This window comes from Trachurus trachurus, assembly GCF_905171665.1.
Source record: "Trachurus trachurus genome assembly, chromosome: 12".
Lineage (NCBI taxonomy): Eukaryota > Metazoa > Chordata > Actinopteri > Carangiformes > Carangidae > Trachurus > Trachurus trachurus.
Genome location: NC_139908.1, coordinates 10,481,403 through 10,495,074, shown reverse-complemented (window position 1 = coordinate 10,495,074; position 13,672 = coordinate 10,481,403). Strand labels below are relative to the sequence as shown.

The 13,672-nt window shown below is 40.5% G+C and overlaps 1 protein-coding gene across 1 annotated transcript; it reads right to left on the bottom strand.

The window, feature by feature from the left end:
• Nucleotides 1–3,144: 3,144 nt before the first annotated feature.
• LOC310994683 (proteinase-activated receptor 1-like) lies at nucleotides 3,145–6,294 on the bottom strand. The gene is made up of 2 exons (XM_083983468.1): nucleotides 6,082–6,294; nucleotides 3,145–4,773 (listed from the first exon to the last, which is right to left on the bottom strand). The coding sequence occupies exons 1-2, from the start codon at nucleotides 6,146–6,148 to the stop codon at nucleotides 3,539–3,541; spliced, it is 1,302 nt and encodes a 433-aa protein (XP_083839594.1). The 5' UTR covers nucleotides 6,149–6,294; the 3' UTR covers nucleotides 3,145–3,538.
• Between the last annotated feature and the right edge of the window lie 7,378 nt (nucleotides 6,295–13,672).

Genomic DNA, 13,672 nt, shown 5'->3' with positions numbered 1-13,672 from the left:
CCAGCCACAATTTACATTCTACACACATAATTTTTTCAGAAAATTGTAGACAAACTTGTTCTGTCTCTCACCATGTGCTCAAAATATCAGAGAGACTTACAGAATTTACAGAATCAGCCTCTGAGTGCGGCCACGTCTGTCTCTGCTCCTCATTGACTCCAATACAAAGATTTTCTGAGAGAAGCAGAACGGCCTGATGTTTTAAAACTGCCAGCGTCGCCAAAATATTTACTGTAGAAACACCAAATCGTACCAAATTTTTCAGGAAGTCCTTAGAGCACCGTTGATCTGTGTTTTGTTCTGATAGGAGTTACCGTTTTGTCACAGGAAGCCTAAATGCGAGACCGGTGCAGAGGCAGAAAATCACTCTTTTTCTCCACGTTTCTGTCTGCCTCAGCCTGGGGGGCCCCTATCGTCATTGGCAACCAGCTCAAGTTGTCATGGTAACCTCTGTGATTCTCAGGCCAGAGCTCGTTAACTTCATAAACAATCCACCTGGCGCTCGTTTAAATGTTTGTAAACACATACACACAGCTAAATCAGACTGATACAGGATGTTGCTCCCTGTTGTACTTAATTGACTTCTCTCTCAAAGCTCTGTGCTCATTATGGGCTGCTTTTTTTCCTTTCTTTTTTTAAACTTTTATACCATTGCTTCAGGCCCCTTCATCAGGTTTAGTTCAAGTCAAACACAACCACACACACCAACACACACAGGTAGCTTCATGTGATTACAGTTACAGACACACACCCATCAAAACACACAGGTAACGTACACATGCGCGCGTATGCGCGCACTCCTCTCCCACACACACCCAAACACACACAGGTAACTTCATGTGATAAAAGTTAGAGACACACACACACACACACACACACACACACACACACACACACACACACACACACACACACACACACACACACACACACACACAGGTAACCTAATATTACAGCTCCTCCATATCAGTGCTTATAGAAAGATGATCATGTGTCTGATCAGCTCTGTCTTGACCTTAAGGGTGTGGGTTTGATTCCCATGTTGACAGAGATGGTAAAACCGGCAGTAGCCCCGTGGCTCTTTCAAAATTTCCCCAGAGGAAATTTTCTAGTTCAAATATGTTCTTCATATTTAGGTTGGAGACTTTTCATGTTCAGATTTTCCACAGATATAGTCTATAGAACAGTAGGCTACACAACGGTACATACAGTTTGTGTGCCATTACCTCTCCAACGTGAAGCAAGATCCCTAGAGATGCTTAAGTGCTTCCTTTGTTTGTAGCAGACAAAAACCAAACCACATCAGATCAACAGTAAGATGAGCTGAAACCATTAAAATGACCAATGATGGCGTAGACTGGAATTCCAATTTGTGGCCTTTATTTATGGAGATAGTGAAAGCAGGATGAGCTCGGAGCTGTTTGACTCATTTATCCTTTGCTTTGAATCCACTGGGACTCAATTTGTGAGCTCACCGCCAGGACAAACTTACTTCCTTACACAAATATTATTCAGGAACAACCTGTTTTTTTTTTTTTTTGTTTAAACCAATTTGATTTGAAGAGGTGAGATTCTTTCAAGATTAGAGGCTTTCTTTGGCATTTTGAGAGATAGCGGGTAATCACTTTGAGAAGCAGATTGATGCTCTCCTATCTGTGTGTGCAGGAGAGTTCACACTTTTCAAGTTCACACATTAACACATCACATTGTTCCTGGAGTCGGTTTCCACTACAGGTTGGGCAGACAATCAGGGGAAAGTCGAAGCCGTGGCCCTGATCTGTCAGAGAGTTGTTGTTACAGTTGCTGCTGCAGAGGGACACATTTCATTCATCATTGGTTTTTGGCTCTCTCTGGCTCTGCTAATGCTAATGCTAATGTTACCAATAGCTCTTTATGAGAGGTGTAGGCTAAACTGAGGCTACAGTTAGCTTTTGCTACGTTAGGACTAAAACCTCCTTATCTCACAGGAGTACCCCAGGGATCCGATCGGTCCCCTTATATTTACATCTTGCAATGTAATATTATAGTTTAATTTGCATTTAGTAGCATTTCAAACATCATCTTCTTTTCTACTTATTTTGATACATATTTAAAACCATTCACATGCAAAAAAAAAACATGTCCACTTGTTGTATGAGAAACAAATCACATTAAAAAATTAATAGGCTAGGGGAGACCGGTGATGGTTGTAACATTCTTCATTGTTGTTACAACTAATCAGGACCCTTGTAGCCATTATTTAGCTAGCTAATAACTAAAACATTAGCACTAACAACTTGCATGAGGGATATCTACAGTAAACATGATGTAAGTTTGATGAGTTTAACTACAAAGCAGGCGATACCATATCAAAAATAAATGAAGTTTTAAAAAACAAACACTATCATGGCTCAAAATTAGTTTTTTTTACTTTTAAAGTTGTGGCCACAGGGTGCTACTTCCTCACACATGGAAATAGGACTAAATTGAGCAGAGTCAATCAGATGATTCTTAACTTGTTCCTGATTGGAGAACTTGGAAGTGTTAAAATTGACCCACGTTACAACCAAATACGCACAGCAGCTTAGGTCTAAACTGGAAATGGGCCAAACAGTCTTTAGTGAACATGTGTGATTTAAAAACTCAAAAATATAGCCTAACTCCACATCCATCTCACATCCACTAGTGGCTACCATATTTTTTTTTGTCAATAACACTGGACATTGACAAAAAGCAAATGCAAAACACTCTATGTCATTTCAGCAAATAGCTATGAACTAACATTTGACTTTTATTTAACAAAAACTCATGAGTCATTGGATTTTGGACTGTCTGAATAATCCATAATAATAAAGATGGTTCGTCACTGCCCAGTGGAGCATATTTCTCAACATCAATACACCACAGTGTGATAGAGGTGATTCCGTCTTTCCAGTTTTATTCATAGTAAATCAGCGCTATCTGCTGGAAGAGGGAGGAGTCTTGACAGCTGGTGTATAGAGTGACAGTTTTAATACGATACACATTCAGCACTGCACATTTTACACCAGCAGGAGGCAGCATACAACTAGTAACTATAGTGATGCATTGTTCACATAGTTGTGTCTATAAAACTGTCACAATGAGAACATCCATCTTGAAACAATAGGAGGTAAAAAAAAAAGAAAAGAAAAAGAAAGAGAAATGTTGTATGTTAATGTTTCAAAAAAGTACAAAGTAAAACATATAAAACAAGTGCTTGAAAATAACCTTCATTGCATTTATACAAAATAAAACTCAAAAGACTTCATTAAATGTAACATTTATAGACTTTTGCCATAAGCTTTTATACATACAGTATGGTGCAAAAATAAAAGCATTTCATAGTATCAAATGTTCGGATTCAGTAAAGCAGTCTTGTCCAACCTCACATCTCGAAATCCTTCCGTTATAATGTTGATAGAAAAACTCAGACGGTGGGTTAAAACCTTACAGATAAGCTTTGAGCTCTATTTACTTTATAATGAATCATAAAAATCCTTCAAAGAGTCAGTGAAGTGGTGCAAGGGGTCACATCTGCTCAGACCAGTAGTTTCTTGTACAGGTTACTTTGTAAAGAGTCCACTTCAGTGACTGTAGTATTGTTTTTGGAGCTTTGTGTTCGGCTGGATTTGAGAATCGGTCTGGCGCTGGATCTGCATGAATCAGAGGAGGTTTGACTGAAGCCACCGCTCCCTGAGATCTTCTGACACCCCAGGGTGCTGGCCAGTTGTCTCTGGCACTGGGACGATCCAAAGTAGTAGACCAAGGGGTCAAGGAGGCAGTTGAGACTTCCTAGACACATAAAGATCAGATAGGCAGCGTAGGAGCCGTCGGGGCTCTCCTGTTTGCTTGTGAGGCCTGCAGTGTACTGCAGGTAGTGTGCGAGCAGGAGGCAGTTTGTGGGCGTGAAGCACAGCACGAATATCACCAGCACTGTAACAGCCATCACTACGGCTCTGGTTCTTCTCCGCGAGCGTCCTATGATTCCCTTTGGGACCCGGCTCAGAGACCAGATCACACGAGCGTAGGATACTAGGGTAACGAGCAGCGGCAGGAAGAAGAGGGCGCAGCTCAGGGTGGTGAAGTAGATCCTGAAGTTCCAGATCAGCTTTTGAGCAGGTTGGACGTCGTGGCACGTGGTGATGTTCAGCTGACTGAGGTGGTAGGTCTGGTCGGAGAGGACGAGGGGCACGGTGCCGGCGAGGGACAGGATCCACATGGCTGCACAGGCCATGATGGAGTTCCTCGGCCTCCTCCAAGCCAGGGAGTCGATGGGGTAGACGACGGCGAGGAGACGGTCCACGCTGATGCAAGCTATGAGCAGGACAGAGCAATACATGTTCCAGTAAAAGGCTGCGGTGACCACGCGGCACATGAGCGGCCCGAACACCCAGTTGTTGCCGTTAAAGTGGTAGAAGATCTTGAAGGGGAGCAGCGCGGCAAAGAGCAGGTCCGCACAGGCCAGGTTCAACATGTAGATCGCCGCCGGCTTCTTGGGCCGGATCTTCAGGGAGAAGGCCACCACGGCGCAGATGTTGATGGGCAGACTGATGAGGCAGACCACGGTGTAGAAGGAAGGCATGAGGATGGTGGACATCGGGCCGGTGAGGAACAGCAGAGCCTCCTCTGAGACCTCAGTTTTATTATGCACCACGTGGCTTGCAGAGTGATTCGGTCTGGGTTTGAGGTCATCATAATCCTCATACATATAGTTAGGGGGTATTTGTTCACCTGTGGCGGGCCACAGGCCAAAGGTCCGCAAATTCACAGTGTCTGGAGAAAGAAAGAGAGACAGAGAGTCAGACAGTGTCCAAGATATAATAGTTAAAGACTGTTAAATCAGGCTGTTAGTGGATATTTTATTTATATTGTTAATATTAATTAAATAATCAAATGCTCTATATTGCATATATGTAGACATCCATGTGCTGTTTGATTATACAGGTTCTATATTAACACTGTGAAAGTTATCAAAGTCTCAGCCCACAGAGAAACTGAGCCTTAAAACTAGTCGTCAGGACTTCCTGTTACTTTGTGATGTCACAATGATGCAGTCACTAAGCCCCGCCCACTCGCACCCTCATCCATTTTCTGAATATACTTCTTTTTTTTTTAAGTATATTTTTTGCCTTAGTTGATAGCACACAGTGAGATAGACAGGAAAGGGGGAGGCAGAGAGAGGGGGAATGACATGCAGGAAAGGTCTGCCCGACACGGGATTCGAACCGGGGACGCCTGCGTTGAGGACTGTAGCCTCTACATGGGGCGGCCGCCTTAACCACTGCGCCACGCACCGCCCCTTTTCTGAATATACTTGATATATTTTCATTCAGCCAGTCATGCAGCCAATCAGAAGAGAGGCTTTTACCTCCTCTCTTCTGATTGGCTGACATCGACCTGTTGTTACTAGAGAAGCTGAGAGAAGAGATTTTGGTTCTTAAAAACTCAATATCCTCTTATGGATTAATACTTCATATAAAACACAAGAAAAGTGTAAATAATAAGTAGCCTATATTAAATCTTTTTTGCAGAAAAATGTTGGCTACTGGCTCCGATTATATTTAATTGTATTATGTTATAATTAATTTTCTACTAGCATAAATTAAATATCTAATCAGAATGTCAAACAACTTACATACCTTAAACTTTGTTTTTAATCAAATCGAATAACTGACAATGACAATAATTGTCATTTTGAACAATGAAATGTTAAACAGTTGTCATAATTTTTTTTTTATCTACTAGGCTAAAGATTAAAAAGTAATGTAAAAACCTTTTACAGTATATTCCTTGGAGAATAAATCAGGATGAAAGATTAATCCAATCAATTGATGATGAAAATAATAATTGTTCAATTATTCTGACCCAAAACAAGAAACACTGATTAGATAAAATGTTATTGAATTGATTTATGACCAAAACATGCTGCAGATTATTTATATATAAACTAATCTTATCATCTACAGTGCATTTTAATTACATTTCAAGGCATCTTAATGTAGCTATAACTCAAAAGGCTCTTTAACAATGTTAAGCACAAGCACAGATAATGTTGTTTTAAATGAGAAATCATGTTCTTACTGTTCGTGGTCGCAGCTGAAGCAGCACATGCGCAGACCAGGACCACCAGGAAAGTTTGTGGAAACATTTTTCCTGGAGAGAAAAATAAAGTGATGATAAAAAAAAAGGTGGAAAAATGTGTCAAAACGTCTTAAAAATGTTTAATCCGCGTCGAGGTTCTTGTGCGTCTCCGACCCTCCTCCTTCGTCCAGACTCTTTCAGCTTCTGATCACGAACCAGTCTGAGTGAGTGAGTGTGTCTCTGTGTTGCTTCCGCCCACAGTCCGGTCCGGTCCCGATTGCACCGTCAGCCAATCAGCAGCGAGCTGTGCGCGCGGACACACATTCCTGCCGTCTGATGTCACTTTTCCCGTCCCTTAGCAGCAGGTCCAGTTATTATGTTACTAATGACCCTGAACACAACCTGGTCTGTAATGAAGGGACACTTCAAGGAAAACAAGAAGAAGAGGAAAAAAGACAGTGATGTTGTGGTTTTTGATTCTTTTTTTTATGTTTTCAGAAAGTGGAGATAAAGTCATATTTATGTTATTTTAATTTATTATTTGATTTATTAATTCATTTGATTTATTTTAAATGTCTTTTTCTACTTTCCCCCCTATCCACCCTCCCCCCTTTTCTTCTTTTTTAAAACAGACAACACCCATCCACACCATTAAAACAGACAACACCCATCCACACCAACACACACAAACAAAAACCACATCTTTCTTTTTAATTAAAAAAAAATCACAATTATTACTTTTCCATCTCATAATTTTGACTTAATGTGATTTTTTTTTTTTTTAATGTTTCTTCTTACTGGTGGGAAATAAGCTTTCATTGACTTTTATCAATGCCCATATCCCATCAATTAGAGTTTTTTTTTTTTTAATGATCCGGTCTCTGTACTTTATCTTTGTTATCAGACAGACTGGGGGCGTTTTGACCCATGTACAGACTTAGATACTGAGATCAGAGAATAAGGGATAGAAATAGAAAGCAGAAACACAGATGGGTTTATTATGATACAGTTAGTTTGTCTGACCTGCGACTTAGTGGGAACATTTCCCAAAAGCACGACTGTGTTGTAAAAACAGCCTGATTAGTTTAGTTTATTTAATATGAGGGCTAAAAGTGCACTGCAGCCACTTGGACCCACTCCAAATAGCCTACTTGTTTCTGAATCTAATAACAGGGTGAATATTTAAATAGATTTCAAATATATTGTACATATTTAGGTCGGAAACTTTTCACATTCACATTTTCCAGGGACATATAGTTCAGAACAGAACAGTACGTACAGTTTGCCTCGTATAAGCATGCCATTACTTTTCCAACGTGAAACAAAATCTCTGGAGATGCTAAAGTGCTTCCTTTGTTTGTAGCAGCCAAAAACCAAACCACATCAGATTCTCAGTGATATGAGCTGAAACCACTAAAATGACCAATGAGGGCGCAGACTGGAAGTCCTATTTATGGCCTTTATTTATTTGCTTATGTAAACTAACTGTTCAGCCTCTAATGGCCTCTCTTTTTTTTCCAGTAGATTGCATGGTATTTGTTTTCTGGTTTTTTTTGTGTGTGTGGCAGAGACGGAGACACCACAGGCCAAAGTTGTTCGAGCGTTCGCCTTCATGTGTCTGATTCTGGGAGGTCCGTGCTTATAAAACACTGCGATAACTAAACAAAAATTTAGGGGGAGAGAAAGTGTTTTTGTTTTTAGCGGCAGAGAGAGAGAGATGTGATGTGCTGGTTTCTTTCTGATGGTGGGACTTTGTGAAAATCAGAGGGAGGGAGAAAATTTAAGCAGGATGGGCTGGGAGCTGTCTGACTCATTCATCCTCCGCTTTGAATCCACTGGGAGCCAATATGTGAAATCACAGCCAGAAGAAAACGACCTCCTCACACAAATATTATTCAGAACGACCCGTTTTTCTTTTACTGTTCAAACCAATTTGTTTTGAAGAGAGGTAAGACCCTTTCACGATTAGGGGCTGTTGTCCGCTTTCTTTGGCATGATGAGAGCTAGCAGGTAATCACTTTATAGAAAAGAAGATTGATGCTGCTCTCTTATCTGTGCGTGCAGGAGATCATTTGTTTAACTTCGCACGAGGAGTGGAAACAAGCTGGGGCAGCAGCTAAAACTCTGTCCAAAAGGAAACAGCATCATCAGCACCTTTTAGAGTTCACACATTAACACATCACATTGTCCCTGGAGTCAGTTTCCACTACGGGTTTGGCAGACAATCAGGGGAAAGACAAGGCCGTAGTCCTGATCTGTTAGAGAGTTGTTGTTACAGTTGCTGCTGCAGAGGGACACATTTCATTCATCATTGGTTTTTGGCTCTATCTGGCTCTGCTAATGCTAATGCTAATATTACCAGTAGCTCTTTATGGGAGGTATAAACTGAGGCTACAGTTAGCTTTTGCTATGTTTTGTGCGGAAGGAGCTGCAAGGGCTAAAACCTCTTTATCTCACAGGTGCACCCCAGGGATCCATACTGGGGCCCCTTATATTTACATTATGTAATGTAATGTTTTAGCTAAATCTTGATATTAGTAGCATTATCAGTCATTATCTTAATTTCTACTAATTTTGATACACATTTAAAACCATGTACATGCACATGTTGATTAGCCTACATAGTATTTCTGCTATTGATCATTCATTTTTGTCATTTGTTATTTTTCTCTTTGTAGTGTTTCTTCCAGGACAGTTTGGTGACAAACGATTTGTCTATTTGCATTCAGAGGTGAGAAACTCCATTTCAAAGAGTGGAAGTGTTTATTCACCACCAACATGCTCTTACCCAGTTAATTGTGGGAGAAGAGTTGGTTTTATGCCTTTTCTTACTGTGTGTCCACTGTCAGTCCATTCACATAACTTACCATAACTTTTTATTTTATGGATTTAAGTGTTAGAGTTTCTTTAGTTGTGTAGTTTTATTGAATTAAAACTAGTATCTGGTCTAAATTTGTAGGAATTTGTGCAATGTAAATATGTTGAATTTAAAAAACTGTTGATATGTTGAATAATTATTATCTATTCAACACATCAACAGTTGTTTTAATTCAGGGTTACTTATTTCCCCTACTGTTCACAGCTGTGCAGATGACACGTAAAAACGATCCTCAGGTGTTTAATGTCTGGGCAGGAAGTGTGCAGTGGTTAGCTTCATAAGATAACATATTTTTACTGCCTTATGTGACGCAATGAGCAGTGTGAGTGAACCAGAACTGAACTATGAAACTATAAAACCAAAGCAATGGTCACAGAGACTTGATAAAGCTTTATAAATGAAATCTGCACAGTCACACTTGTCATTTGTCAGGTTATTGCCCTGATTTAAGCGGTCATGTGACCCCTCCTCCCTCGTTGTTATGAAAACGTGCAGCTGGACAGTTTGTCCACCATTGAGGTCATCAAGGCTCAGGCCTGGGCGTTCCTGAACTAACAGACGCTCATTCCTGCACATAAAAGGAGGCAGGATACGAACTGTGGGAGACTACATCCAGGGTGAAGTAGCCTATACTGGCACGGCTCCAGGCCACTGTTTCACAAGTTGTTGTTTTTGTTGTTTTCTGAGTGGGTTGTAGCACATTTTATCGTTCTCAGGGCATCGTCGTGTTAGGACCGGCCTTGGGAGAACAAAACCAGACAAAAAAACACAGAGGTGATATGATAGCATCACAGAGGAATTCACTCTTTTTACGTAGTCGGAATAGTACAGACAGTGTCTCGGGTCGGTCACACAACATCAACAGACCGAGAATCAGACAAAATCTCCCACGCAAAGTCTCTTAGCTTTTTCCATCTGGTATGATTCAGATATATACGGTAACTGTGAGAATCAACAGCTGAAATGTGTCTAAGACAGAATCAGAATAAACACATTACTGAAAGGGGAACTTGAGATTCGCAAAAATAACTGAATGAAATCAACTGTGCAAATCTCACTCACAGTGTATAAAGCAGCATTGAGAGAGCAGTCAGAGATCTACAGTACATGGTCTTAAATTCAACAGTATAGAAAACCTGTAATAAATCATACTCAGTTATTTTCTTTTGTTTAACACAAACATGTAAATATATGATATTCTTGTTTGTACTGTTGTTTGCTACATGAACAGATTACATTTTCACAGCATTCGCGGAGAAAGGATGAAAGTCTGATGATAACCAGTGCATTTCCTCTTCGATATTTGATTTTATAAATTGAGATTGATCGATTTTGCTTTATTCTACCATAAGTGCAACAGTATGGAAGATATGAAGTGTTGCTGAACTTTTCACACACATTTTCTGCTGATAGACTTGTCATGTTGATATGTGATAATGTTGAGTGTTTTCTACCAAAAGGAGAAGGATACTGTGATGATGTGAGATACGGTGAAACCTGACAGGAAATCTTGTCATATCACAGGAAGCAGCGTTGTCAAGATAAATGTAAACGATAAGTGACAATGCAAATGCACATGGAACGTACTGTATAAGGTATTCATGTTTACACACTACACACACATTTAGTTCTACAGAAAGGAATTAATCAACATAGTAAACATTAATTCATTGGGTTAACAGTATAATTTCATTATCAGTTACAGACCTTTATCATTTCACATATGTAATCTTTAGGTGTAAAGTTGAAGTTGGTCATTTACAACCTCTTTAGTCTCTTTGGTTACCAGCTGCCAGAGTCGTCATGTTTATTATAAACACACAGTTTTATGCAGTGATCCCTCAAGTATGGTTAAAACATTTGTGACAAATAGGCACAACATTTACTTTACAATAAATAACTTTTGTTGTAAGTGCAGCTCTGCAGTAAACTCTTTGAAAATGTAGATAAAATGAATAAAAATAACAAGATAAGGGTAAAAAACCTTGCAACTGATAAGTACATGCTTTCTTTTCCCGGTCAGACTTGAAGTCCCTGGCTGTCCTACAGTGTTGCTGGGGCAAACCCATAGAAATTCAGCCCTACAGTCCTTCTTAAAGGGATATTCCGGCGTAAATTTAACCCATGGTCTAACGCACCGTGAGACTGAGTAGAACATCCTTGAGAGAGATAAAGTTTGCAGACCGCAAACGACTTCAGCACAGACAGATAGCAGAAAACTGCTGTGTTTGTAGCCACGAGCCAACCACCATTAAAAAAGCCACTCATAGCCACAAATAATGCTCAGAACAGCACCATACTAGTTTGTCAACAGTACAAATAGTGTCCCAGCATCAAACCCCTGGCTTTGCCTGGTTTTGTATTGAAAAGAGAAGAAAACAGAACTCATCCACTAACGTCCTGGCTACAAAGACCGCAGTATTTTGCTATCGTGCGGTCTATGCTGAAGTTGCTACAACTACAGAAGTTTGCTGTTGGCAAACTTGATCTCTCAGGGGGGTGTTCAACTCAGTCTCACGGTGCGTTAGACCATGGGTTAAACCTATGCAGGAATATCCCTTTAATGATGCCAGTCTAAGATGGGAAGGCTATACAATGCAGGAAACACACAGCTTCACTTCTCCAATGCAAACACAGATTAGGAGGGGAGAAAGGCCAATCTTCATATGTACTGAAGTGTTAGTTGTGGCATGTGCTCAAGTATAACATCTTATTATCTTCGAGTTTCAAGACATAAACAAATCGTCATCACTGTCAACTAAGCACTTTGTGTTACATGGCTATGTAGGAAAAGTGCTCTATAAATAAAGTTTGATTGATTGATAAACTTAACAACAAAGCAAAACAGTTTTTCCTTAGTGTGTTGCCTCTGTCAAACAGTTGCTATCATGTTTGATCCCTGAGACAAAATTACTGTAATAATACGGCCATAAACACGACTCCAGGTCAAGTCTTGTATCTGCCGGACGAGTAAACTGCCAAATATTTGCTCATATGCCCACCGTAATAACTTTATAAGGTTATGATTTGTCAGTTTTGTGTTTGCAGCTTTGTCAAACAAAATGTTACAGAACAGACTCGTTGTCCTTGTAGCTGCAATAGAAACATCTCTATATAAATAGTTTATATCTAATAGTGCGTTATATAATATCAAAAAGACTGTTTGGATTGTGAGAAACTGGAAAAAAAACAAAACTGTTCTGAGCAACCACCCCTTCCTCTCCGTTCAGTTTTATTTTGAGTGGATCTTTGTTCCACAGGGTTCGTTTCCTCTCAGGAAGTGACTTGGCGAAGCGATGATGATCACCAGGGACGGGGGCTTCATCAGTCATCAGGGCCGCGGGGTTGGCACCGTCTAAAAGCTGGTAGTCTGGACTGAGTGTATTTCTTATCTAAACCAACACAAGAGCTTTACTCTACTTTTTCTTTATGAGGCTGTGAAATGAAGGTGGTGGAGAAGAAAAGGGGAGGATTATATCACTCTAAAACATAAAATAACTCAAGTAATGAAACAATTAAAATTGTGCCCCAGTGAAATGTGTGAGTGAAGAGGACAGACGACTTCGTGCAGACACTCACTTATCGTTCAGACTGCTGAAGTCATGCACACTGTCTGTTATATCTACATATGGAAGGCAGCTGCTCTGGTGTCTCTGTGTCTTTCTCCCTGCCACATGTGAAAAATCATCCAACATGCTGGCAGCCTCAGAGCAGACAGACGTACAACCCCTCCTCCTCCTCCACAACTACAGGCCAGATGTGTAAGCACAGCAGCATCAATAATCACAAAGAGCCTGCAGAGACTGGAGCTTAAAACACACCCAGGCTGCTCTGGCATCAGCTCCGTCTCCAAGATGTCTGACTGGACCTCAGCACAGGGGGTTAAACCCAGAGATGGACAGAGTACTGATGCACAGTACTTGAGTAAGAGTACAAATACTACTGGTCAAAATTTACTCCGTTACAAGTAAAAGTAGCTCAGCCGACATGTTACTCGAGTAAGAGTAAAAAAGTACTTGCTTTTAAAGATATTTAAGTAGCCTATCCAAAAGTACATGCTTTTAAATTTACTTTAAAGGGATAGTTCACCCAAAATTCAAATTTCACTCATTATCTACTCACCCTCATGTCAACTAATAGCTGTGAGAATTTTCAGAGTCCTCCGTTCCTTCTCTGAGTTACGGGGGGGTCTGCGCAGCAGTATTTGTCCATATAATGGTTGTGAATGGACACCACGTTTCTTCGTCCAAAAAGACACACCAAAAAACATCCAAATACCTCCATACTGCTCGTCTGTAATGTCCCTCTTGTATTGAAGCCCCGACATGAGAAATTGTTCCGAAAAAAATTAAATAAGTCTATATTTTAAGCTTGTTTGTAGCGGAAGCTCCCAGTGTCTCAGTTCACTGCTCTGCCTGTGTCAGTGCAAATCTCACGTGATTTGCACTGACCGGCGGAACAATTTCTCATGTCGGGGCTTCAATACAAGAGGGACATTACAGACGAGCAGTATGGAGGTATTTGGATGTTTTTTGGTGTGTCTTTTTGGACGAAGAAACGTGGTGTCCATTCACAACCATTATATGGACAAATACTGCTGCGCAGACCCCCCCGTAACTCAGAGAAGGAACGGAGGACTCTGAAAATTCTCACAGCTCTTAGTCGACATGAGGGTGAGTAGATAATGAGTGAAATTTGAATTTTGGGTGAACT